Source organism: Neomonachus schauinslandi, chromosome 7 (genome assembly GCF_002201575.2).
Source record: "Neomonachus schauinslandi chromosome 7, ASM220157v2, whole genome shotgun sequence".
NCBI lineage: Eukaryota > Metazoa > Chordata > Mammalia > Carnivora > Phocidae > Neomonachus > Neomonachus schauinslandi.
The window spans coordinates 5,839,207-5,867,124 of NC_058409.1; the positions used below are offsets into that span (position 1 = coordinate 5,839,207).

Here is a 27,918-nt window from a genome sequence, read left to right on the forward strand (position 1 = left end):
TACTCCTCATTTTCACACTAGAAGTATGCAGGTCACAGGTGTGGACACAGTGCCATTGGCTACTAAGAAACGGGGTTCATTGCCACCAGACCCTGCTGATTTCCTGTTTTGAGAAGCCTTCAAAACCCAAGTACACAAAAAAAGAATGAGATTACCAGAAATCTAAACACACAAGCCAAAAAAGAATTGTACTGTCTTTATTGTCTTAAAATTGCATAGTATTTTGATTGTGCACGCTTTTAAACAGAGGGCAAGGTAGCCCACTTGAAACTACTCTCTTGCATGGGATATTTCAAGCTGTTCTACTACAGGTAGGAGCCGGGACCAAAATGCTGCCTGGGCTTAAAAAGAACCATGATCAGATTTAACCGAAGTTGGAGAGTTGGAGGGATTTATAGGAGAAGAAACCGTTGAAGGACATTGAGATTTTGAAGGGATTTACAGGAGGCACCAGAAGGTCGGGGGCGGGTGGGGGCTTCCCTGACGTCAGGGGACAGGATTCAGGGGCAGCCCAGAGAGGACAGGAAAGGAGAAAGGAGTCCAGAGGGGCAATGCCTTGTGCTCAAATCTGAGATGAATGCCCCCCCGCCAGGAGGCTGGGGGGTACATGGTCTGGGAGTTACCTTGGCTCTAGAAAGCCACATACTAGAAAAATAACTTAAAAGCTATACAGTCATCATTATAAATATTTTGTCTTTTAAAACTAACTAGTGTTGGTTAAAAAAAGGTTCACAGTTACTCTGAAGAGAGCTGTGTCTCTATTGCACAGTAGTGGAAAAGTCCGCTCTGATCCCCATGTGTAAACAATGATTCCTTTCTCCTCTGGCAACTTCGGGACACAGAGAAACAGTATCTGCTGTAAGCGAAGCACTTGGGTACAAGGCACCTGGCAGCTGTCAAGCTCTACTGGGATCTACTCGGAACACACAGAATGCCCACTGTTCTTCCCACTTGGGCGTCCCTGGGACGGGCCTCGAAGCACACACGACAGGTGGCAATGGCCTCCTCAGGCTCTTCCTTGTTCTCTATTCCACGGTTACAGACTTGGCCAGATTTCTGGGGAAGTCGACCTAAAACGAGAGAAAGTAGCTGCTCAGGAGCCCCTAGAGCTCAGCAACGTGCCGTGGCATAAAGCCTGTTATCAGAGTACTAGAAGAAAAGGAGATGGGTGTTCTGGTCACCTTGAACTATGAGCTAGTTCCTGGAGACCAGCATCTTGGAAGTGGTTCCTTATTCCAGAAACGTCACTCAACTATATCATGTTTATTTCATTCAATAAACACTTAGTGTGCACCTGATCCGTGTCATGCTGCGTTAAAACTATTGAAAGGATCCGATTCATGCTATTAAAACCAGTGAGCTCAGTGTGTCCTGTTAAATATTCACTTTTCTTGGAAGGGTGTACACTCAATCCACAAGATTTGTTAGTCCAGGGTGGGGGCTGGGCAGAAAAGGTGACTGGGTATGGTTGATAGAGCAGGCTTCAATTTTATCTACAATGTCTTCTTTTGCTTACAATAATGTTTTTTTAAAAAGAAACAAATATGACAAAACGTTAGCCAATGGCAGTTCTGGATATGTGCACCATTAGGTATTTGTTACATTGTGGGGTTTTTTTTTTTTTTTTGGTATGGTTATGTATCTTTAAAAGCTTCTCAAAATTAAATTGTAATAAAACTTCTTTTTCTTTACACAGTGAGTTGTATGCTCTTATACACTTTTGCCAGTGGGATTGTAAATTGGTTCTTTTCTGGAACATAAATTGACAATGTATGTTGGGAGTCTCAAAATGTTGAATCATTTGCTAGACTGAGGAAAAGTTTTAAATGTGGGAGGAAGATACATGTGCAGAGATGTTCACTGCATTCTGATTTATGCAGCCATTTCCTCCCAAATTAGCAACAGTTTAAATAACAGAAGACTGGCTAAGTCATTGTTACAATCCATGCTACAAGACTGTGGGAATATTGTACATGTTGCTTGTATAAGTTATTATATTTGGAATACTGTAAATGTTGCTTACAATAAGTTCAAGATGTAAGAAAATGCTTGTAAATATATTTAAAGGGAAGATGTAAAATGTCATCCTCGATATAATCTCAAAAAATGTTAAAAAATTCACACACACAAGGAAAAGACTGGAATGAATTATTAAATTTGCCAATTAGCCTTGCCCCTCTGGGTGATGAGTTTATAGTCTAATATGGTCTTCATAATCTTGCAACTTGTTTTCAAGGGATATAAGTTACTTTAAAAAGAGAGTTGTTTTAAATGAAAAAAAATGTCTCCTATGAATATTTACACCCAATAAGCACTCAAGAACAAAATCAAACTCTGGGGTTATGTTTTCCCCCTTTGGGGGGTTCGGCGCGGTTTCAGACGTACGTCATATCCTCGGAGAACAGCCAGATGAAAGGACAGGAGCTGCAGTGGGATCACACTCAGGATGCCCTGGAGGCAGTCCACCGTGTGGGGCAGCTCGATCGTCTTATACGCGAACTTGGAACTCTCAGTGTCGTCCCTGCAGCACAGTATAATCGGGCGACCCTAAAGTGGAGAAATAGGATCACGACATGCAGTCTGTCTCTGAAAGAACAGCCCCTCACCTACAGCAGAGTTTCTGAGATCAACCTCATTGCCATGATCACAGTGGTCTCTTGCTTTTGTTGCAAGTATGGGGGAGGTGCTGTGCATGACTGGTGCGAAGGACAAAGTGTTGGATGCTGTTGGGTGAGTTTCTCTCCCTTCCCTAGTAGGGTGATCGCCAGCCTGTGGCATTCATTTCTAGCACCCATCTGTTGAGTGGCTTCAGTGTGCCTTGCCAAGGGCAGGGCACACGGCACACCTACTCTTCACTCTCAGGGGACTCACAACTGAGGGGTAGAAAACAAAAACAGAAGCAAGCCAACCAATAACTAATGATGAATTCCAGATAAATGCCGCAGAAGCCACAAAACACGGTAATATGATTGGAAGACACTGGTGAGGAACAGCCAGCGCCAAGGCATAGAGACAGAAATCAGCTCGGCCTGAGTGGGAAACAGAAGGAAGGGGCCAGATAATGCAGGCTTATGGTCACTCTAGTTTTATGGGAAGCCACCAGAAGGCTTTAGGCAAGGAAGTAAAGCGATTTGTGTTTTCTAACTTCTGTTATATAAAACCAGCAGCTGGCTGAAGGGCATTGTTGGATCTCACGTCCCTGTAACTTCATGAGCCCTCCCAGGATGGATCTGTGCTCCCACCTCCGGGCGGCTCCACACTGGGAATCCGGGACAGCTCGGGCCAATCTGGGTCACAAGGTCTCACTGAGGAGCCGTCGTGCCCATGGCCACAGGCTGGCCAGTCATTTCTGAATGTGTGTGCCACTCATGAGGGGGTCTAGGAGAGAGTGTGTGGTCAAGCCTTCTCAGTGTCAGGACTGCTCATAACCAGTGTATGGGAGAGAACAGGAGAGAGGGGGCCCCAGCCCAGCTGACAGCCCTCACCTGGCGGGCTGTGACCTGCTGCAGGGCATTCTGGCATTTGGCAAAGCAAGGGTCCTTCATGATGACCATGATGACGGGCATCTGCTTGTCAATCAGCGCCAAGGGTCCGTGCTTCAGCTCCCCAGCCAGGATGCCTTCTGAATGCATGTAGGTTATCTCTTTAATTTTCTGGGGAAACACGAGGTGGGGTCCGTGTGATACCGGGCAGACAGGGGGCTGGAGCAGATCAGCCAGGGGGGAGGGAGGGGAGCTGGGGGAGGGATGAATCCAGAAGGCAGGGAGCGAGGGCTGCAGGGCAGATGAACGAGTGCGTGAAGGGGTCAGCAGCACTGAGGGCAGCTCGCAAGGCCAGGGCCAGGGCAGGCTGGTGTCCAGAGCATGCGCAGAGCCCAGCACGCAGCCTGCGTCCCCAGACCAGCCCCCAGCACAGCCGCCCCCCCTTGGATGGACAAGTCCACACTGATCTGGCTCGCCCTTTCCACCCTCTGTCCGGGCCCCATGGCCTTCCCACAGTTACAGTTTGTAATGATGGCATTGCATTCTGTCTAGATATACCTTCCTTCAGTGATCTGGTTGGTCGGTGCCCCCAATTCTAGACCATTAATAACTTCCAAAGGGTTCCTCCAGCTTACTTAGGAGGCAAAAATCACACACACTGGGCTGTTATTGGAATTCTTCCCTGTGTTTAGGGAGATCCATTTCTATTAGGTTGTCATTAAACCTACGTCACTGAACCGGTGAGTGTCAAATGAAACATTTCTCAACTCCCCTAGAACTATTTATTTTGGTGGGGGGGAAACTGGCAGGAGCATGGCTCCACCCGGATGCTGCAGACAGCTGGAGTGCCAGCCCCCAGGGCACCACAGAGGGGCCATTGATGTGCGCTAGCAGCGGGTGTAAAAGCTTCTTTCTTCCCCCAAAGACTGACTTGGAGACACAGCTGAATATGCATCTTTCACCAGCACACTGGGGCACTGCAGCTGAGCCCCCCCAACCCCCTGCACCAGGCAGCAGAGGCATGGGGGAGCTGCAAGTGGACTCCCCCCAGGCCTTGCTCCTATGGTGCCCCCCCCCCCCAAAGCAGCGTGCCCAGCCCTTCACTTCTTTTGGGAGGGGTCAGAGCCTCAGAGGAAGCCTGTGGAATTTGGAGCTCACTGCCGGTCAGGCAGCTCTGGCTTGTGCAAACCCTCCCCCCCACTCCCCCCCACCACTTGTAAAACCCTCTGAGTGTTTCTCTCAAATAGAGGTGACAGGGAAGGAGCAAGGACTTGCTCCTGAGGAAGAGGAGGGGAGCCAAGCTGGGCCAGGGATGATGCCCTTGCTTGGGTCCCGAGCGCGGCCCCACCTGTGCACGGTCTCCCGTTTGCTTTGGTTGAGCATTCTCATCCATAAGCAGCAAGCAGAGAGTGGGTTACGTGCTAGCACTAGACTCAGCCCCTGGACAGCACTGCCCCACCCTCTTGGTAGCCCTGTGATCCTGGCACCTGCCCACGCTCCATCAGCTCTCGTTCTAGGGTTTGGATCTTTAGTGCCACAACATAGCCGGTTACCAATTTTAAAAAGGCAGGCTGAGGATCCCTAGTAGGGTTGGAAACTCATTCCGTCAGGATCTCCAGCTCCCCTTGGAAGTCTGAGGACTAACAGGGAAACTGCAGAGCCCTCATGCAGGGGCTGGTGGGGGGGGTGGTTGGGCAGAGGAGGCTCACCAGGGCTCCTTCCAGGCACGTGGCATAGTTATAGCCCCGTCCCATGACCAGGAGCGACCTCTGCGTGTAGAGCTCCAGGGCCAGGTCATGAATCTTCTCATCCAGCGACAGCACTTCCTTGATCAGCCCTAAATCGCAAATACAGCAGAGAGGATGCCAGTCATACTAGATTTTATAGCAAGATTCACAAAGAAAAATCATGGTGTAGAGACGAAGTTTTGGGAACTCACACCACTTCATACACTTGGCTTCCTCTCACATTAGTTTCAAAGGGTTTTAAATGTAGATTATGGGAAATAACTTGGGTGATTAGCCAGGATTTTGTTTATGTTCATACTTCCTCGAGCACGTAAGGTAAGCAGAGAAGTGTTATTTCTAGCTCCATTTTACTGGTAAGGCAACTGAGGCTCAGAGAGGCTAAATCACCAGCTGGTCAGCCACAGGGCTGACACCCCAAATTAATGCCCCATCGCCCCATCCAGCCCACCTGCTGGAGACACCAGTGTAAGTTGGACCAACGCTTCCCAAACCTTTTGGCCTCAAGACTTACTTGCACTCTTAAAAATGATTGTGAATCCTTAAGACACTTTGTTTCTGTTGGTTCTATCAATATTTACCAGATTAGAAACTGACAAAATTAAAGATATTTTTATTCATTCATTTAAAAGTCACAATAAACCCATTATACATTTTTAAAAGTTAGAATAATAGTGCTGTTTATATTTTTGTAAATCTTTTTAAATGCCTGACTTTGTAATAAAGTCATTTAGATCCTCACATCTGTTTCCTCGTTCAACCTGTTGTGATATGTTCTTTTGGTTGAAGAATAGGGAGAAAATCCAGCCTCACAGAGATTTGTAGTTGGAGAAGGAAGGAACATATAAATAACTTTTTCCAATAATTGTGAATGTTCTTCTCCGATATTACATCAAAGTCAAGAAAAGATAATTTCTTTTTTTAATTAATTAATTTATTTAACTAATCTCTTCACCCAACATGGGCTCGAACTCACGACCCCGAGATTAAGAGTCACAAGCTCTACTGATTGAGCCATCCAGGCGTCCCAAGAAACAGTAATTTCTTAAAAGAGTAGTTGCAAATGTAGACTCTGAAATCATATCAATAAATTTTCCCACCTTGTGACATTAAAATTTATCTGTCTATCTTGCACTTATTTAAATGGAGGTTTTACGTGTGTATACTTTTGTGACATCACGCATTGGCCATTTGGAAAATATAGGTCCACTGAATTATACAAATCTTCTAAAAATGGACACATTTCATCATAAAATATGGTTTTTTCAGAAATGACATGTCTTCAAATCACCATGGCCTGATCAGAGATGTCTTTAAGTGGTGGGAATTGGTCAAGCTCACACTCACAAGCTACAGGTTTTCCCAAGTCCTAAATTTCACATGAAAGCCTGAAGTTTATCACTGGCAAGAGATAGTCGGTTTTTCTTCTTAAGTGTCGGGCTAACTTTGCTCATTTTTGAGAAAATGTCTGCCACGTACTCAAGTCAGCTTGCTACTCTAACAATTCCAGGGTGCTTTTCTTGGAAACAACCTTCACACTCTTCAGTGTGATTTAGGCACACTTCCCATTTTGTCAAACAGAACATTGAAAAGTGTTGCAATTTACTAAGATTAATGCATTTTCCTGCTTCATGAAGGACATCTTGGAGCCAAGCTAGGTGCGAGGTGGTGTATGCTAAGGCCCCAATGGGGGCACCACCGCCTTTGCAAATGTCCACACAGCGAAAAAGGCAAACGCATTTATTATAAATAACGTGTTTACTGTGAGACTGGGGACCTGCAGACCACATCTTGAGAACCGCTGACTTGGACATCAGGGTCGAGTACTGTTTTTGCACCATTCGTATCTGGCTTAAAGTGAAGAATAGTTTTCTCGTCCACACATTTTCAGCATGTTGTGTTGGCCAGATGCAGATCTCTGGGCTTTTTATGGTTAGATGGTGGTTCTCCCTCACTGCCTTCTCCGGGGTTTGCCCCTGCCTCCCAGGGAGGACCCAGTCCTTCCCGGTCTCGGGGAGGGGCTGCCCCCCAGCCTCATGACCATCCTGCCCCTGCACTTTCTCCTTGTCAGCCCAGCGGTGAGATCTGTTTCATTTCATGCCCTCAGAGCTGCACAAAGAAAACACAGTAGGTCTCTCTGCTTCCCTGGAGTGCGAGTGTCCGAAGGAAAGGCACTCCCAGGATGGCACACGGGGCAGGAAACACCACTGGGCCCTGATCCCTGTGTGGCGAATGATTGAAACCATGGTCCCCCCTTCCCCCCAAAGAGCTTGTGATTCAGTGTCATAGACGTGGCATCTCACGAACTACAACAGATGGGACCCAGCAGAAGAGTGGAGTTTGGTGAGACAGAAGGAGCAGTCTGGGACAGGAAAAGGCTCAGGGCCATTTACTTCTTCTCAGATATTTGCTGAGCACCTACTGTATACCTGCCCTGCCTGGGCACCAGGCATCCAGCAATGAGTCTGATAGATAGGGTTGTATGCTCACTGGGCTGACATGTTAGTTAGGAGACAAGCCAGTATACGGGAGAACAGGTAACTTCAGATCATTGCATGTGCTATAAAGACAAGAAATGGGCTAACATTTTGTAGCTGGGGCAGGGGACTAGTTAGGATGGCCAGGAAGGGTCCCAGGAAGTGACATTTGAACTCAGACTTGAATGATGAGAAGCCATCAGCTGGGGAGCTGGAGGAAGGTTTCTGTAGAGGAAAGGGCCAGTGCAAAGGCCCTGTGGTGGAACGAGCTTGGCACTGCTGAGGATCAGAAGGTCATGAGGCAGCCCAAGGAGGAAGGGAGGCAGTGGAATGAGGTCAGAGGAAGCAGGGGCCAAGTGTGCAGGGTTCTAAGGCCTGGTGAAGAGTGCAGACTTTAATCTTGGCCCAGGGGGAGCTTCTGGAGGCATTTAGTGGTGACCACGAAGTTTTGAGGAGGAGGAAGTTATTAAGAGCACTGTTTATGGGAGACAGTGATAAGGAAACTTTAGTTCTGGAACATACCAGGTAAAGACCGTAAACCACAGATGATCTCTCGCCTTCTGTTTTGCAGTGAAATTCGGTCTTCAGACATCATCAAACCAAACATCACCAGGGAGATGAACTGACTGGTGTAAGCCTGTGGATAAAATGGTGACTCTGGCAGAGCAGGGGCGAACGTGGGCTTGTGGACCACTCGGGAGGAGGCGCATCAGTGGGCCCCCCTGCCCCACAGCCCCCTGTCTGCCCGGCTAGCCGAGGCCCTCCCCCGGGGCACACCTGTCCGCCCGGCTAGGGCACAGGTGGGAGGTGCCTACCTTGGTACTGGCCACGCCGATCTCTGGCCCCGCGTTGATGTGGACACCGCAGTCGGTCTCTCGGGAGATGGAGCTGCCCACGGTGTTGGTGACACCCACGGTCAGGGCCCGGCGGTCCTTACAGTAGCGTAACGCCAGGAGGGTGTCTGCAGTCTCACCTGCCACATGGGTCCCCCCCCTCTCAGCCACGGGTTCGCAGGAGTGTGGCTCTGCCAGCTCGAGCCCCCCCGGCCCCCCAACTCTTGTACTCTCGCTCTTAGGCGGCAATCAGGGCCTGGACATAGCTGGCATGTTCTCAGAAAGAAAAATCCACATGTGACAATTTTTCCGGTTGATTCTTGGATTCAAGATTTGGCTACTCTTTATGTGCCAAGGACATTTTCATCTATCACTGTTTCTCTGAGCTCTCAAGGCGGCCCCACAGGGGCCATCGTCCCCCTTGAGGATGAGGTCCTCGGAGAAGAAGGGAACTGGTGCCTTGCTTCCTCGGGGCCACGCGGCTGTGGGTGACAGACGAGCCAACCCAGGTGTGCCTGGCTCCCAGCGTCCTTGCTAGGACTTTAAGCTGCCTTATTCAGAACGTGCTGAGATTTAATGTTTAAAAAGCAAGAATGCCCCGGAATGGCCATTTCTCAAATAGATCTTGTTTTAAAGCAGAATGCTTCATGCAGCCTGCCAGTGTGAACTCAAAATTATTTTTTTATGATAAAGCTACTTAAATTGGTGCGTGAATAAGCCAGCACAGGAGCCCTGTATTTGTAAGTCCTGAAAGCTCAAACTAAATGAAATATGATCCGATCATAGAATTAAACCCATCAAGGGGCACCTGGGTGGCTCAGTCGGTTAAGCATCTGCCTTCGGCTCAGGTCATGATCCCGGGATCCTGGGATCGAGTCCCGCATCGGGCTCCCTGCTCAGTGGGGAGCCTGCTTCTCCCTCTCCCACTCCCCCTGCTTGTGTTCCCTCTCTTGCTGTGTCTCTCTCTGTCAAATAAATAAATAAAATCTTAAAAAGAAACTCAAGCCCACCGATGTCCTTGTGGCCACTTTTCCGCAATACGCGTGTGTCCCCATCTCCTTTTTCTCTTCAGATGTGTGTCTAGGGCACAGACCTTCCTCAGCACCAGTGGGGCTCAGGGCTCGGAGGCAGGGAGCCGGATGGCTCTATCTTCATCAACCCCACCCCCTAGTGTTTGATACAGTATTTTTTTTTTATTTGACAGAGAGAGAGAGACAGCTAGAGAGGGGGAGTGGGAAAGGGAGAAGCAGGCTCCCCCCTGAGCAGGGAGCCCGATGCGGGGCTCGATCCCAGGACCCTGGGATCATGACCTAAGCCAAAGGCAGACGTTTAACGACTGAACCACCCAGGCGCCCCTGATAAAGTATTTTTTTTAAAACTTAATGAGAAGGGCTGGACAAAACGAAACTAAATCTTTGCTGTGTAGACACCCGAAGCTGCCACTGCCATTATTTTTACACTAAATCCACTCCTTTTCTTTGGTTGACGGCTCCCACCCAATTCAGAAAACATTCTGAGCCTCTGACGGGATTGCAAACCCACAGGCAACGCTGGCATCTCAAGGCCCAGGGCAGCACGTGGCTCCAGGTAGGCAGCCAGACGGTGGGTGTGTCTGCATTCGTTTTTCTGAGTTTGTCGTTGAAATGGAAATGGTCTTAAAAATTCAACTGGGCAGCAGGATTCAAAGTCCCAACGGATATTAGGGCATTGCTGCTAACGTGTTCATGGTGGTAATGACATTGTGGTTATGTTTTTTTTTTTTCTTTTACCATTTAGAGATACATTGTGAGGTATTTATGAAGCGACACAATGTCTTGGATTGACTTCAAAATAACCCCGTGGAGGGGACAGGTTAATGTGGATCTGGATGACACCAGCTCTGCTGAGCTAATCATTGCCGAGGACAGGCGACTCCTTACGTGAATCTCTACTTTTACAGAGATTTGGAATTTTCCATAATTAAACTGTTTTTAAAAATCCTTCTAAAGGTCACAGAGAGTCCAAGCATATGGCCATGAATCACCTCCCTGACTCTCTGCCCAGCCCAACTGGAACAAATGCCCAGGCTTAGCGTTTACTGAAGGTGCGGTGAGCCAGACACCTGCGTGCTGTCTCTCTCTGTGTCCCCCTGCTGGGCAGCAGGGGCACTGCAAAGCATGCACATAGTCCTTGAAGTGACTCTCAACCAGCAGAATTTGGAAGAACTTTCACCTCTCTAAATACACCCAGCACACACGAATAAACCCTTTGGTGAGTGGTCCCTTAAGTCCCGGACTTGGGATGACAGGAGTGGTGAGAAGCCCCGGCTGCACGGCCTCCTCCCCATAACACGGGACAGGAAGTGATGGCTCTGAGGGTTAAGTGACCATAGGCACAGGAGTGTTTGGCATATGCTCAGTGCACAGAGAACTTCACTGCATGAAGGCAGGAGGGAGATACAAGGTGTATTACCAAGAGGACAGAGCCCTGAGGTGAACCAACACAAACCCGTCATCCTTACCTGACTGGCTGATGAAAAAACAAACGTCATCCCTGAACACCGGTGTGTTCCTGTCCAGAAAATCGCTCGCAAGTTCAACCATCACAGGGAGCTCCGTTAGCTCCTCCAGAACTTGCCGCGTCTGAAGCCAACAGGAATGGGGACCAAAGTCAGTCAGAGATGCCACAGAGACACAAGGCAGCTGGGCTCCTGGGGACAGTTTGTGTGGCTGGGGCCAGGTGGTCAGGGAATTTAGGCATGCCCGGCCCCCACCGTGGGAGAAAGTCTTCGGTGCCAACTCTCATGCTGGTTCACGGGCACCGGATTTGGGTCAGACACACCGTAGCGTCTAAGACTATGCTCGGCCGCCGCTCCCTCCCCAGCACCATCACGGGCCTAGTGTGATGCACTTACAGCCACAGCAGCGTGGTAACTGGTTCCACAGCCGATCACGATGAGCCGGCGGCACCGCCGAATCTCCTTCAGGTGGTCCTTCAGGCCGCCCAGGAGCACTGTGGGGCACACACAGCACGTTAATGCTGACCCCACCCAGGGAGGTGCGTTGGCCCAGGGCACAGACGAGGGATTACCTGTGTTGGTCTCAAAATTCACCCGGCCTCTCATGGTGTTGAAAACGGACTCTGGCTGTTCGAAGATCTCCTTCTGCATAAACGCACTGAAGTTACCTGGTCAAATAAACGTCAACAGAACAGGTCAATTTTAATCTGGTTACATTACCACTGCTTAACTTGCGATCAGGGTGCAAAGCCGTTAAGCAGTTAGTTACAGAGACACATGTGGAGGCTGCTGCAGATTCCCAGGGGCCTCTCGGGGACTGTCCCCCCTAATGCTCACAGTGACAAGTGAGAGGGAAGCAGGCCAGATAAGATTACTACCTTCAGTTGACATATTGGACCCTGCAGCTTGAAGGAGCGAGGGCTATAAGCAGCAAATGTGTGGCTGCTTTTAGCAAAGCCAGAGGAAAGGAAAATGCTTTACTTCCAGAAACCAACCTACTTAGGGAAGTACAAATGAAGTAAGCCCAGAGAAATAGGCAACTGTCTTTTGAACAAATACCCTCCTAGTTTCTGTATTAAAGAAAAACCTTTTCTGGGGCGTCTGGGTGGCTCAGTCGGTGAAGCGTCTGCCTTTGGCTCAGGTCATGATCCCAGGGTCCTGGGATCGAGCCCCTCATCGGGCTCCCTGCTCAGTGGGGAGTCTGCTTCTCCCGCTCCTCCTGCTCATGTTCTCTCTCTCTTTCAAATAAATAAATAAAATCTTTAAAAAAAAGAAAGAAAAGAAAACTTTTCTGCCACACATGCATTTCTAGGGCTCTGATCTGAATGGAATTGGATGACGTCAAAGGGATGTTCTGGCCACAGAGGGTTAAGGCCCCTGACAGGTGTTGTGCCTGAAGCTTTGGAGGTGTCCACAGACGGGGTGGGAATGTTCTCTGGGATACACACATGTGTGATGATGCCAAACATGGTAGAGTGCCCGTCTGCCACCTTCAGCTGGGGACTTGCACAAAGGGCACCATGAAGCAAAGAGGGGTAAATGGTCAAAAGGAGCCAGTCAAGAGCAATGATCTCCTGGTGAGCAAGCACTTGGCCGGCCTAAGTCACCGTGAGGTGGCCGGAGAGGTGGGCGGAGCATAGTGGGAAAAGGGTAGAGTGAGGTGGGGCCAGGCTGGGCATTGGGGTATTGTGGGCTATGGCAGGAAGTATGGATTTTCTTCCAAGAACAGCGGGAAGCCATCAGAGAGGGTTTTAAGCAGCGGTGTAAGAGGGTCTGATTCACATTCCTAAGTGTTTACCCAGGCTGCCCTATGCAGAAAGGGGTGGAGGGAGACAGGCTCTCCTCGAAAGGAAGAAGTAGTCCACAGACCCCTGTTTTTGCAGGCTTCTGACCCAGAGAAGAAATGGCCTCTGGGTGTCAGAATGTGTCCCAGAGAGTCGGTAAAGGGAGGCCATGGATGGACTGCTCAGATCGAGCAGGGAGACCTGGCGCCTGGTTCCAGTCAGGAGCTCCCCAATGGCCACGGCAGGCAGGAGGGCTGTGGTGCCCATTCAGGGTAGGACGCAGAGTCTCAGGAGTGCCCCCATAAAGCACCTGCCCCCCAATCCAAGACCGCTGCACACAGACCCTCAGAGGACACCTGCCTTTCATGATTTGCTGCAGTTCCATCTGCAAGGTCTGGATGGCTCGAGATGGGTCATCACTAGCCAAACGCTTGACCCGATGAATGGAGAGTTTCCCATCAGCCACTGCAGCGATGTCATCATCCTCGAGGAAGATGACCCTGTTGGTGTGTTCTATGATGGCGCTGGGGCAAGAGAAACACAGGCGTCACAGATGGTGTCTGAGCTCGACAGTTGCAAGATGGCAGTCCCTGCCTCCCAAGTGTGGGTCCATATCAGTAGCATCGGATGGCATTTTAGGAGGGACAGGGACATCACACTCTAAACATCAATTCACACCTCCTTCCCTGCCCTCAGAATTATTGTGAAGCCAGTCCCAGACTTCCTAACATTTCATCTGTAAATATTTTAGCTTATATCTCTAAAAGGGAAGGATCATTTTTTAACCTTATTAACCTAAAATTAATAAGTTATTATTAAGTTATTCCTTCATCTCATCAAATGTCCAGTCTGTTCAAGTTTCCCCAATAATCTCATAGATGTCCTTTTATGATTGCTTTCTTCAAATCAAGATCCAGACAGTGTCACCTTTGGATAATGCTCGGGAACCAACACATTATTCTGAATCGGAACGGGAAAGAATGAAACATTTGTCTTGCCTTTCAAAATGATCTGGCTTTCAGAATAAGCACATCGTTTATGAAGGCAAGTTTCTCTTTATGGGAGGAATATAGCTAATGAAGAAGGAATGACGGCATTAGAATAGTCAATTTGTGAACTCCTAATTATTTTATTTTTATTTTTTAAAAGATTTTATTTATTTATTAGAGAGCGTGAGCGGTGGGCAGGGAGGGGAGTAGCTGCAGAGGGAGAGGGAGAAGCAGAGAGCCCGATGCAGGGCTCGATTCCAGGACCCCAAGATCATGACCTGAGCTGAAGGGAGACGCTTAATGACTGAGCCACCCAGGCACCCCCCCTTGATCAATCTTAACAGCACTAAAAGACAGATGATGATATATATATGCCTCCGGATGGAAGGACACACCACCACATATGAAGCAGTTTTGCCAAAAAAATCAAACCTGAAGGAGATCAAGTTTCTAGACACCTGTGAACGCCAGGGTACAGAAGTATGAGGGGCAGGGGAACGTGTGAAGTGACACCAGGGGGCTTCACTCAGCAAAACCCCGACAGCGGGAAAGTCATCAGGACAAATGACTCAATTTCATAACACAGGCGCACAAACACACACACCCTCCAAGGAAAAAAGGGTGGTTTAGGAGCAAAGTATCAAATATGTCCACCAATGAAATCTGGGGTCACTGTGCTTACTTTTATAAAAACTTTCTCTGCATGGAAAGTAATGATTTTTGTCTTGCAAAATGGCAATACAAAGTTTCTTTTAAAAATAAATCGAGTTAAGGGTGCCTGGGTGGCTCAGTCGGTTGAGCATCTGCCTTTGGCTCAGGTCATGATCCCAGGGTCCTGGGATAGAGTCCCGCATCGGGCTCCCTGCTCAGCAGGGAGCTTGCTTCTCCCTCTGCCTCTGCTGCTCCCCCTGCTTGTGCTCTCTCTGTGTCAAATAAATAAATAAAATATTTAAAAACATAAATTGAGTTAGAAAAGTTGGTAAGCGGGGCGCCTATGTGGCTCAGTGGTTAAGCGTCTGCCTTCGGCTCAGGTCATGATCCTGGGGTCCTGGGATCGAGCCCCGCATTGGGCTCTCTGCTCTGCAGGAAGCCTGCTTCTCTCTCCCACTCTCCCTGCTTGTATTCCCTCTCCTGCTGTGTCTCTCTCTGTCATATAAATAAATAAAAATATTTAAAAAAAAAGTTGGTAAGTGAAAAAGAAAAGTAATAAACAACACAAGTGGTAAAAAAAAAATGCATGAAGGTGTTGCTTATAGGACCATGGGAAGAAAAAAACCCTCATCCTACCCAGTGTCACACCCACACATGCCCCGTGCAGGAATATAAACTTCATAGCTCTTGATGCAAAGTTAGAGAAACGATCATCTGTAAAGTGAGAGATGATTGCTGCCCTGTGCCTTCGCTAGAGGTTTGTTGTGTTTATTAAGTGAGATCATCCTGACGCAGCCCCTTCCCATATAAGCTTCGGGACCACAGGAGCGAGTGCGGGGTCGGGGGGGAGGGGGATATTTGAAACTCCTGTCATTCTCACTTTGCAAATATGTGTTGGCTTTCTGGTCCACACACCACATACTGTAGAATCATCTCTTCAAGTTCCCCAAACCTAAGCAAACAAAGGAATCCTGAGGATTTTAATCACAGCATTGAATTTACGGGGTAATTTAAGGAGAGTCCGTATCTTTAAAAAAATAATTCCTAATTATTAAAATAATTTTAAGCCAATTAATTTTTAAAAAATAATATTCAGCCTTTTTACCCAGGAGTGTGGAGTCTCTCCCTTTATTACAAATCTGTTCTTGTTTCTTGTGGTGAACTTTTACAGGCTTCTCCAAACAGATTCTGGACTATTTTTGTTAAAATTCATCTTAAGGGATTAAAAAAAAGCTTTTCCAGGTCTAGTAAACGATTCCTTTTTATTGTTGTTCCAGAAAGGTTTGCTGAGAGTTGAGTGTGCCAGCCACGTGAGGAGGCACAGGAGGAAACGGGGTCCCACTGCCCCGTTCACTGGATAGCTTACCACTGGGAGGTCAGATTTCCACGCCTTCATTCTCTGACCAGCCTCTAAGGAGCAGTTTTAACAGGCTTTCAGTTGGATTTTAAAAGCATATGATCTTATTGCCTACACATAATTATTTCAACTCCTTGTAGACACTTTCTTTCTTTCTTTCTTTTTTTCTTTTCTTTTTTAGAAACATTTACTATAATTCATTGAATATAAGGTAACACTGATCTTAGGGATCACAATTATTTTATACACTTCTAAGCCATAGAACCTGCAGCAAATTATAACTGTAAGATGCCACGGACAGATGCTAAAATCTATAAGATAATTGTGTGCCTTAGAATCACTGCAATAGGATTGGCTTGTCATTGAAATGGGTACTCTGAGGAGCACAGTTTGGGGAACACATCGAGTTCAATGCTGGCTCTGGGCAGAACCAGACTTCACAGCCAAGGGCTCTAGGTTCCTATGACTCCATAGGAGTCCTGGTGTCCTCCACACTTCCTCCCCGGTCTGGGAAGACCCTCCTGGAGGCTGGCGGGAAGGAGGCATGAGAAGGGTTTGGATGGAGGAAGGAGTGGTGGTGTTTATGGCACTTTTCTACTTCAACGACCAGGAAAGTGTCTCGGTCTTGTCTGAGTAAGTGTGTATGTGTGTGTATAAATTTTTTGTACTAAAATGAGTATGAAGCTGACTTGCTCAAATTTCAGAATTACTTGCTTTGTCTGTTTAATGAGAACATGGACTTTGCAATAATTGGACCAAACCCCTAAGTCTTGGCTCTGTCTTTTATGAGCGGTAAGACGTAGGCAGAGGCAGGCGGGGTACGAGAAGGACCAAGGGGCTGGGGACACCTGCCCCACCTAAAAGGGAGCAGCCTTTGAGCGGCCCCAGACAGCCTGGGCCAGAGGGAGCACAGCCCAGTGTGCTCAGACCTGCTCATTTCCCAGAGAAGCTAGAAATCCAGACATTTACGGGAAATCTCCCACTTTTAAAATGTTGGCAAATAATTCAGGTATTCTGTGCAGACCCAAAACATGTGTAGGTCCGTGGACTTAGCCTTTGGTCATGAGGTGCTCAGTGCAGAAGGATTCTCAGAGAAGGGTCACAGAGATCTGAAATCTGCCATCATCCCTGTCCCCTCGCCATGTGTGAGAAAACAGCTGAAATGCAGGGATGCGTTAGAAACGGTGGTGTTTAGCCAGTCACGTTTGATTACATAATCCTAGGAAAGAAAGGAGACAAGGTTCAGCTACCTTGCATCAGAAGCAAAGAAGAATTCCACAGCTTTATCACCAACGGCATGAAGGCAGGTTGAGCTGTCCAGCCTCTTCATCCTCGTTTTGCAGATATTCTTCACATTCTCAAAATTGCCTAGTGAATGAAGGAAAAGATCGCAAGTCCCATTAAACTATTTTGTTTGAATAACATGAAGCAAGGCTCCAGCTTCCCCTTTGAATATGTGTGGGAGAAATTTGCAGTTTTTAGCTTTGGCTGCGTCAGCCAAATCGTGCAAATGATCCCCAAATAGCACAGTACCACTGCAAGAGCATTTAAACGGCTGCAAACAAAACCAAACCCAATCAACACTCATCCCAGAGCACGGACGCCTTTATATAATGGAGCTGCGTGCCGGTCCCTGGACTTGTGTGTGTAGCTGAAAATATCCATAATAAAAAGCTTCTGCAAAAAACGGAGCGAAGTCTCAGCTGCAGGAAAACCTCTCCAACCTGGAGCCGTGTGCAGCCTGTCTCCAAGGGGGGCTGCCTCCACCAGAGCCCCGTTGCCCTGTTCAAGTCCTTTTCGAAACACTTACGTGTCCTATACAAGATGGGGATCTGTTCCGTGGAGAGTTTGTATTTGCTCCGCACCCCAATGAGCAGTGGACTGCCTCTCCTGTAGAGACAAGAGGGAGTCGAGTTACTCACTGCCTCACCAGGCCGAGGAAGGGCTGGATGGCCTCTGAGCACTGAGGAGGGGTCCCCGCATCCAGCCCTTCTCCCAGGGGAAAGTGTCCTGTTGAGATGCCACTGGATAGAGTCCTTGGCCCCTGGACGATGTTCCAGGGCTCGGAGACGGGACCAGCAGGCTAGCAGGAGAATTCCAGCTTGTTGCCATGGTGCCATCCATCTGCCCAGGGAATCCACACCGGGTTAGGTCACAGAGGCTGAGACATTAGTAGGCCCTGGAAGCGTGTAGGAACATTCGGCTTCTCCAGCCGGCCTCCATGTGTTGCCATCTGCAAAGTGGGATCCCTCAAGGCCCAGGATCTGCCCAAAGATTCTTTCCCTGCCTTCCCCTACCCTTTTGCCTAGCTCAGTTGCTCTCCAGCTTTGGGGGGCATCATAATGACTGGCTTTGGGTCTGCTCAACTTTCTGGGCCACCTAACCTGCTTTCAAGGGTGCTTTTGCCGGCCCGAGTGACACCTCATGGGGCGAAGTTTCAAATCTCCGACCTGCACAAGGTGGATTCCATTGCAAAGGGGACAGTGCCTTGGCGCACTCTTGTAGCCGACCCAGGTGAGCACCTCGAACTCGAGTTTCCTTTCCCAGCCCCCCTTCTGGCTTCTCCAAGTCTGTGGCTTTGAAGAAGGTGCTGTGAGCACCTTGAATATTTTGGACCATCTTTTATCGTATCTAAAGCAAAGGGGGGATGCCTCAGTGGTGCAGTCAATTAAGCATCTGACTCTTGGTTTCGGCCCAGGTCATGATCTCAGGGTCCTGAGGTCAAGCCCTGCATCAGGCTCCACGCTCAGGGAGGACTCTGCTTGAGATTCTCTCTCTCTTTCTGCCCCTCCCCCCACTCTCATGCAGGTGTACTCTCTCTCTCTCTCTCTCTCTCTGAAATAAATAAGTTTAAAGCAAAAAGGAGACACGGTTCTGGGTCCAACGGGGATCCAGCTTAAACAGCCTTTATAATATTGACAATGAGAAAATACTGTGGTTATCTAATTTTCTTGGCAAACATCTCCCCCAAATTTTATTGTTGTAGATTGAGCTCTATGGTTTCTCTCAACCTTGCCACAAATAATGCTCCCAATACATCCCAAAGATTGCTCTGGAGGCTACGGAGTCACTAGTTATAGACAATTTAGAAAAATAAGGCCTTATTGCATCTTCACACTGCCACCTTTCTACGTTCATTTAAAATGGTAATACCACGATGATACCAGATCCTAAAAGGGGTTTCTAAATTTGATGGTGATCCAGTGGTCTTTTACAATTCTGCGATTGAAGGAGTTAACTGCTGAAGGGTCCATTAGTTCCTAGCCTAGAAAAGACAATGAAATCATGACACATTCCCATCAGTTCCTGCCTACAGGATATGGCAGTCCGTGCGGGACCACCTCCTCGTTTCTGTGCGTCTCCCAGGGCCACGGGTACATTCTCAATATGGCTTCTCAGAAACTTCGGAGCAAAGTCTGCAGCCCACAGTGCACCAGGGGCCCTGCAGAGCTGGGCCTCCACCCACATCCTCACTCCCCACCAGCCCTTGAAGTTCAAGGGGCAGTATGCTCATGACCTTGTTCACGGCTGTCTCCCATGCCTGATACACAGCAGGTATCAGTGAGTCTGTACTGGAAGATCGGAAAGTCCCACCAGATCCCTGCAGATCCCTGCAGTGCTGAGCTCACTCCGGGCCCCTTGCTTTTGCTCACACTGGTCCTTCTGCCTGACTCCCTTAGGCTGACACCTGCCCCCACTGCATTATCCCCCCAACCCCCAACATAGAGCATCAAGACCTTCTGCCCCACTGTGTCCTCCCGCACCAATGCTCAGTCCTTAAGGGGAGGACCAGGTTGGATGTCACTAGGTCCTCAGGGCCCAGTACGGAGTAAGTGCTCAACAAATACTCGTTGGATGAATGGAGGGAGGGATGGACAGAGGGACAGATAGATGTGTGCATGGATGGCCAGACTGATGGTGGATGGACAGATGGATGGATAATGAACTCATCTGAATATAAAAGAACAGGATGGCACTCACACTCCCACTTGAATGAATCCACACAGCACTGGGGGCCATGGGACTCTAACAGAGGGATATGTGGGCTGACCCAGGGCCTCTCAGCTGATTCCTAGAGCCCCTGTTCTGTGAAGGTGATGAGGCTTGAGCTTGGGGCCTTCAAGACCTCTTCTTTACTGGATTCAAATCAATGTTCCCTTGTTCCTAGTTTCATTCTCATAATTTTGCATGCTTTTTCTGAAAAGAACCTCCAATACTGACCTGCAACCTGGATCTGCCCCTCACTATATACAATTTTATTTTTAATTTGAATTTGTTGTCAACTTCTGAAAATATGGAGATTTCAAATAAAAATCCGACTCTCTGGTTTCTCCTTTAAAGATCAGAAGCTCTGATCACAGAGCTGGGTGGGATACCCAAGCCACAGTTGTCCCTTGGAGACGACCTTCCAGATTGCCAGACGCCCTACTTCTCCCCTGGGCTGCAAGCTAAGCAATTGCATTTTATTTATTTATTTATTCTTGCAGTGTCAATGTGTTGAGCCTCACCTGGTGGCAACGGCTTCTCCCGGGTACTGGATACTCTTGAAAACCAACGCGAATGCACCTTCCTGCAAACACAGCAAACAAGAGTGAGGGACGATGTGTTCTGCCCCGGCCAACCTGGCCCACTGCCCCAGACAGGGGCCACTCCTCCTGGTGGGAGGGTCCTGGGGTCCCTCCCTCAGGGGGCTGAGTGAAGGACAGCTCGTGCAGCGTGATGGCAGGAGGAGAAAGTGAAAACAGCCAGTACCACGCTGAAGGACCAAAGCCCAGAACTTGTGGATTTCATGATGCTCGACAGACACCCCCCACCCTGCCCAGGCCCACAAGGAACGAGTCCCAGCTCTGTGACCATCTGGGTGGGCGGGTGCAGTTAGAGCCTCGGGAAATGAGAACTGGGGCCAGGGGTCTTGCCCTGCGCCTCTGGGATGGCACCTACTCCGGGAGCAACTGTGAGAAGGAAAATTCATGCTGCACGGCAGCGCCTGGGTTCAAACCCCGGCTCCGCCCCTTCACTGGGCAACTGCCCAATTTGTGCCTCGCTGTGACAGAGATGAGAATAGTCCTACCTTGTTTGGCTGCTGTGAGCTCATGCACTTGAAGTCTCAGAACCGTGGTTGCCATATACAAAACCCGACAGAGGCACTAACACGTTAGGGTTGTTATTTCTTTAGCGAGGACTGTCTTTGCCCTCAGTGCTTTAGCTTCTTACGTCGTGCAAACCAGCAAGGATCTAGTTCTCCTAACTCAAGACTCCCAGTGCTCTGTTTAACTCCTCGGTGCAAAATTCTCCCCTATATTCTGACCATCCTGTACTAATTTATCATGACCCTGCTAAGATTTGGGTTATGTACGACCAGCTATAAATCAGGTTTTCCGTGTGAAATTCCCCATGCTTTGGAATCCTGGGCAGACCCAAGGCCCCACGTGGCCAGTGTGCATTGGCCAGTCTGCCAGCTCAGTCACACAGCCTGAGCGACCCAAAGTCAGTGTCCGCAGGCCTCTAAGGACCTTTCCAACTGCCCGAAATGAAGAGGCTTCAGGCAGATCCCAAGGAGTGAAGGAAGAAGGCAGGGTTGATTTCTTTATACAGGTGGGACCGGTAACTCACCAGCTGCTGAATGACTCTTTCGACCAGTGTTGAAAATGTAATGTCCTCAGTTTCTCTGTTGTCAAACACATACTTAATCAGCTTAGCGATGGTCTCGGTATCTGTTTCTGACTCAAACTCGTAGCCTTTGCTTTCCTGGAATATTTCGTGGGACGGAGTGTCAGATAAGGGGCATTGTGAAACCTCGGTCGCCTGGCCAGCTCCCTGTCCTCCCTCTTGACCCACCCTCGCAGCGACTTAAGATAAGAACAAGGAAACCGGGGATCAGAAATGTCTGCCAGAAGCACAGAGCCCAACACAGCTGAGTCATTCCAGTATTCCCTGAGATCATCCCGCCTCAGAAGCCTGACCTTGCCGTTAATCTGGACATTGCAAAATAACAGCAGTCGAAATGATCAAGTATGTTGAGTCAAATCCACCCACATCCCAACCAACACCGCAACCTCTTCATACGTTAGAAACTCGCCGTCTGCCTTCCCACCCCACATTCCGTTTGGTGTATGAGCTGATGTGTTTATAAACACTTGATTAAAGTGCAGACACCTTAATGAAAGGAAGTTCGTGTTCTTTTGATTATGTGAATCTGCAATAGCACTTGAGGGACGGAAAATGCCCTGCTGTCTTCTCCAGCAAGACGTGGGGAGCTCGGCCGAGCCGGGACGCCGTTTACCCAATGCGGGTATGTGACTGAGAGCGGGTCTCACTCAGCTCCCGCCTGTTTCCGGCGGGAAACAGCTGGTTGGAAAGTTTCCGGGGAAGACCACTTGACTTACATGTCAACCCAGGGGGAGGATCTTACCAGAAACTTCCTCAGGTCTTTATAATTTGTGATGATCCCGTTATGGATGACCACGAATTCTGGAAAAGAAGTTTGGTGAAGACAGAAAGGCTATGAGAAAGTGAAGTTCAAGTCAGAAATGAAGCAGTGATCTGACAGCTTGAAACTCTGCAAGCTCTATTCCCACGGAGTCTGCTGTTTACTGTCTCTTTCGCTGATGAGAGCTGAGGTCTACCATCTACTATGATTACAGTCCAAACCTGAGGAAATACACAGTTCTCTTTGGGTAAAAAGCCAAAGAGACTGCACACGGAGCTCTGACTTGTGGCCTACAGCATCGTCAAACACGCTTTGGTATTTATGTCAAATGGGGCAGGATGAACCCTTCATTACCCAAAAACCAGCCCAGGCATTCCAAACTGGCTTTGGGCTCAATGGGGCCACAAGCTAGCAGTCCACATGCGTGCTTTGTTCGACCCACACTACATTGTAAAAAGAGTTAAGTTTAAACATTTTGAATTTTCACTTAAAAGTCCTGATTTTCTTGGGTCACCTGGGTGGCTCAGTCGGTTAAGCAGCTGCCTTCGGCTCAGGTCATGATCCCAGGGTCCTGGGATCGAGCCCCGCATCGGGCTCCCTGATCTGCAGGGAGTCCGCTTCTCCCTCTGCCTCTCCCCACTGTGCATGTGGGCTCTCTCTCTCTCTCTCAGATAAATAAATAAAATCTTAAAATAAAATAATAAAATAAAATAAAGTTAAAAATCCCGATTTTCTCATGGGAGGAAAAATCCCCAGAAATTCTGGCATCCCTGGGCTCACCCACATTCCTGTGTGGCCATGACCACTTCTCTCTGCAGGGTCTGCGGGATGGGCTGTGGCTTCTCCCGCCTCCCCAAGCACCAGCAGCAAAGCCTGCTCATGTCAGGCTACTCCCTGCATGGGGGACCCCCTGGTCAACCCTGGGAGAGCGAGGGATACATCTGCTTAGTCACCACTGCATTTTCTCAATCAATGGTTGATGAATAACTTGAAGGTCTAAAACCAGCCTGAGGTTTTTTTTTTTTCTGGGTAAGTAACCCCCATTCCTCCTGAGCCCAGATGATAGAAAGGCCTTTTATTGACCTTGAGATTGAGTAATTCTACCAGGATGTATCTACATATTATTGTTCAGTGAAACTTCGGCTCTCCAATTCATTTTTTTTTCAGTACAGGATAGTCCTTTACTCTTTTTCATTATTTTTATCATCATGTCCTCTCTACCTTTTTTTTTTTTTTTACAGCCTATTGTTTACTTTGGGAAGGTCACCCAAAAACTGGGAGGGCTCGAATAGAAAAGCCATTTTGGCCAATGTACTAGGCACAGCTGAACTCTATTACAGCTTTACAGGTTTGTTTTTGTGGTTTTTGGTTTTTTTAACTGTTTTATTTCTTCTGTTCTCTTCTTGGGGACATTAGTAATTCACCAGTTGGATCTCTATAAATTCACCTGATGGATCTCCGTATCCACCCCCCTCTTATTTTTCATACCGACTCTGACACGGTGTCTTCAGATTATTTTCTTAACCCTGTCCCATTTTTTCATTTCAGTCAATTGTCTTAACTTCTCCTCAGTAGTTTGTTTCCTAGAATCTGTGTTTTTTTTCTTTTTTTGCTAGAACTCTGTGTAATTTTCTTGTGTAATGCTTTTGCTGGGTGTAAGTCTTCCTTCAAAATATGCTCTTCAGTTATCCCTGATGAGTTGCTAAAGAAATTCTACGAATCTTTGCTTACTTTTCACGTTGTTTTCAATTACTCAACCTGAGTCAGGGCAGGCATTTTCAAGTTTGGGTGTGTGGGGGGGGGGATCTTCTCGGAACCTCCTTGCTTGGGGGGACACGGAGTCATCGTCAACACTGAAGTGGGGATTCATCTTATCACCTGGGGTGGTAGCATCTCAGGGTGCATGGTCTGGGGACAGTGTTTTCTCCGGGACCAGCCTCTGTATCTGGCTTGGGATTTGGCGGGACGCACATTCTAGGTATTCAGCACCATGGGGTCTGCTGTCTGCCTCCTGGATGTGGGGGACCTGCCCCAGTAGTGGGATGTGCCGTGGTTCAGGGCATGGACCAGATCCAAGGGTCAGTCCCTAGCAAAAACTCATTACCCAAGACCCCAACTGTTCTGCCGAACAGGGGGCATCGGGCTCATCCTTCCAAGTTGGGCAGGATGAGCCACTGTTCACAGGGGTAAAGGACATTGAGCCGGGAGGCACAAGTCTCTCCTGTGGCCCAACTTCCAAGACGATTAACGGCAGTGAGGCTTGCCAAGCGTGTAGCTAAGTGCCTGCCAATAAGCACTCCTCAACGACTCTGATGTATCTGATTTCTACTCTAATATGGGGCTTGGTAAGAACTTGCATTATGTCTTGGGGTGGGGGTCCCAGCTGACGCCAGAGATCATTCTCTCTGCCCGATACCCTCCCCCATCATGCCCAGGTGTGGGCCATTGGGGGCTCCTGACCTGACCAGGCCTAATCTAGAAGGGAGACCCACTGGGATCTCCAGACCTGCCAGGCCTTCCCCCACGAGAGGGGCCGGGGGCCATTCAGAGCTACGGCATGGAGAACTTTCCAGGGGGGCCCAGGCATGTGATGTGGCCCCATGAGCTAGGGCTGGCCCAAGAGGGCGGCTGGGAGAACTGGGGAGCCTGCAGCCCACCAAAGAGGGCCTTGTATCCCTGTGAGTGTCCTGAACAGTCTCCATGTCCCCAGTCTGTGACCCTGGACCGCTGCTTGGCAGTGGAACTCCAAGGTACTGCGAGCCCAGCTACCATACCTTTCAGTTTTTCAAGGGACTTCTAGGTATGATCATTCTCAGGTTTAAAAACCCTGCAGCGAGCCAAGGGGAGGGCTCTGCTGCTTGGAAGGAGCCCCTGGGCTGCCTGTTGCAGCTTCTGCTTTTCCAGATCTCAAGCGTTTGGCAGCCGAGGCGTCACTGCAGGGCCCAGGATTGGAGCGGGCACCTCAGACATGAACCAAGATCAGCACTACCACCCGCCCTGGCTCAAGACCACTCTCCTCGGGGAAAGGAAGCGCATCCCTCCCTGAGGCTCCCAGCCCTCCAGAACACTGCAGTCGCTTGTTGAAGAACAGTGCCCAGACTCTTCGACCCCTCATGCTGCCAAGTCCCACTCAGACTGGGTCTCAAGAGCCAGCAGCAGTCACGGGAAGTGCCACAGTTTTCCTCTGGAGGCCTGGAGGGTCAGCCCCGCCCAGGAGCCAGGCTGAGTTTGCTCCTGTCTAGGGCCTGGTGCCACCCCGCGTGGATCCTCAGGGAAGACAGGGAGGGCTGGGAGAGAAGCAACCAGCTGGTGGTGGGTGTGGGTCCACATTGGCACAGACCAGGGCCAGGCAGAACCTTCAGGATGGGGGTGGGGCGGGGGCCGAGGCCGTATTACATACCGTTGCCTTTGTCTGAGCGCTGCGGATGGCTGTTGACGGCGTTGGGGACCCCATGGGTGGCCCAGCGCGTGTGAGCAATGCCAAAGTGGGTCTCAAACTCCACCTTTAAGTCCATGCTGTCTTGTTCTAGATCAAAGAGAAAAAAAAGCATTGACACAGTACCGTTAGGGTGAGGTGACATCATTATATGGACGCACCTCAGCTACGTCAAAATCACATCCCACCTTCCACCGCAAGGGCCCCACCCCAGGGATTTCTGCCAGATCCCTGCTGTGGTTTACTCAGTACTTACCAGTAACCTCACTCAGTAACTGAAATGAGCTCACTTAAAAAAAAAAAAAATTATGGATCGCTACTATAAATGGAAAAGCAGTATCATCTGCCAGAAAAATTAAAATAAATACTTAAGTACTGAAAAATTAAAAAAATGCTCATGCACCACCTCCTAAAAAAAAGAACAAACCCATCCCACACCCTGAGAAACACAGTTTTACAGTGTGGGCTGAACCCGCCTTCCATTTATCCACCATATGAATCCATCCATTCATATTTTTAGTCTTAGGTGCTTCTGGAATAAGAGATTTTAAACTGACCCATGCTGCCTTTATTGCTCTGACTGGGCTTACGTTCCACTTACTATAAAGTTCCTCATCGAGAGCCTTGACGTTCCCTCTTTTCTTGACCAGCTGGATATGTCTTTCTTTGACTTCATTGTTATGTCCATCGATGGCCACACCTGTGGTATACACATGATATTTTTTTTTTGTATTGGCATTGAAGTTTTGTCTCCCAGCCTTTGTTACAGGGTATGACCCCGGTGAGGGCTGCACAGCACTGTGGGTCTACTGGATCTTGTTTGCCAGGCTGGTGGCCTGGAAGAGAACTCGATAGCATTCAGGATGCCGACTCAGAAAGAAGAAGCCATGGCCGCCTGACCCGGCGTCTACCCGGGGTGCAGCCCTGGAAGGCTGCCTGCAAGGGAGACACCTCCAGGCCCACCACTGAGGGCAGCAGGCTTGCCAGAGGGTCTTCATCATGCTGAGCACTGTGCACTCTCCTGCTATAACAGGTACCCCCCCCCCGTCCCCGCATCGGCGTTCCTGCGGGCTTTCATCTGACTTGCTCTCTGTGAAGAATTAACAGACATAAAACTGTCTGGCTCCCCCTTTCTCCCCAGACTGCTTAATTTAAAATGGGAAGTGGACCCACCTATCCATCAGAGGAGCGTGCAGCCACCAAGAAAGACCGTCAGGGAGAACAGAAAATGTGGGAGAGAGATGAAAACAGGACATAAAATTACAAATCTGTAGTAATGATCACGTTAAAAACAAAAAAAAATCTATGCACGACACCCCCCGCCCCCCAGACCACCCCAGCGTGAGCAGCGACCAGAGCAGGGACACAAAGATATCGACGGGAGTGCTTTGAGTGGAGATTTTTTTTTTTACTCTTATTTCTTCTTTTTACTTTTCTCTAGTTTTCGCATTAAATGAACAAATGCTCTGCGTACGCCGTGGCAGCCCACAGGACCCACCTGCCGAGTCATAGCCTCTGTACTCAAGCCTCTGCAGGCCCTTAATGAGGGTCTCAAAAATCTCCTTCCTCGTCCGGGGGACTCTGTAGTTCATGTATGCAAAGATTCCTGTGGAAAGACAGGGAGAATCACATGTCTATCAGTAACTCGGTCAGTGTTTGGAAAACACCCGCTCTGGGGACACCCACACGGCTGGCATCGCCCGACGGCTTCTGGGCTGCACGTGTGGCCTTCCTCTGGCGTAAGCGAGAGCCGTGCTCCCCTCCTGCTTTGGGACGCACGTCACCCACAGCCCAGCCCGTGACAAAAGTCTCAGGGGGCATATGAAGAGCACATCAGACACCCTGGCCTGACAATTGTCCTGTGGAGAATGTCTCCTACGGCTGAACATCTGAGACATGGTGTCATTTATAATAGCAAAGACCAAGGGGCGCCTGGGTGGCTCAGTCGGTCAAGCGTCTGCCTTCGGCTCAGGTCATGATCTCAGGGTCCTAGGATCGAGTCCTGTGTCGCGCTCCTTGTTCAGCAGGGAGTCTGCTTCTCCCTCTCCCTCTGTCCCCCCCCCCTTGCGTGATCATGTGTTCTCTCTCACACAGATAAATATTTATTTGACAGATAGAGAGAGCACAAGTAGGCAGAGAGGCAGGCAGACGGAGAAGGAGAAGCAGGCTCCCCACTGAGCAGGGAGCCCAACACGGGGCTCGATCCCAGGACCTGGAGATCACGACCCTGGGATCTC

General features: G+C 49.1%; 2 protein-coding genes across 2 annotated transcripts in view; both read right to left on the minus strand.

Moving 5' to 3' along the window:
- RASGEF1C (RasGEF domain family member 1C) overlaps nt 1-27,918 on the minus strand; it is an 838,438-nt gene that overhangs the window by 171,536 nt on the left and 638,984 nt on the right. The window lies entirely within an intron of this gene.
- GFPT2 (glutamine-fructose-6-phosphate transaminase 2) lies at nt 192-27,579 on the minus strand. Its single transcript, XM_021689943.2, has 19 exons — nt 27,561-27,579; nt 27,180-27,287; nt 26,283-26,381; nt 25,646-25,771; nt 22,228-22,286; nt 21,429-21,563; nt 20,324-20,385; nt 17,626-17,705; nt 17,066-17,183; nt 13,179-13,342; nt 11,607-11,702; nt 11,431-11,528; nt 11,038-11,158; nt 8,520-8,677; nt 8,227-8,341; nt 5,192-5,319; nt 3,486-3,653; nt 2,386-2,547; nt 192-1,070 (listed from the first exon to the last, which is right to left on the minus strand). Exons 1-19 carry the CDS (start codon nt 27,577-27,579, stop codon nt 1,026-1,028), a joined length of 2,061 nt encoding a protein of 686 aa, XP_021545618.1. The 3' UTR covers nt 192-1,025.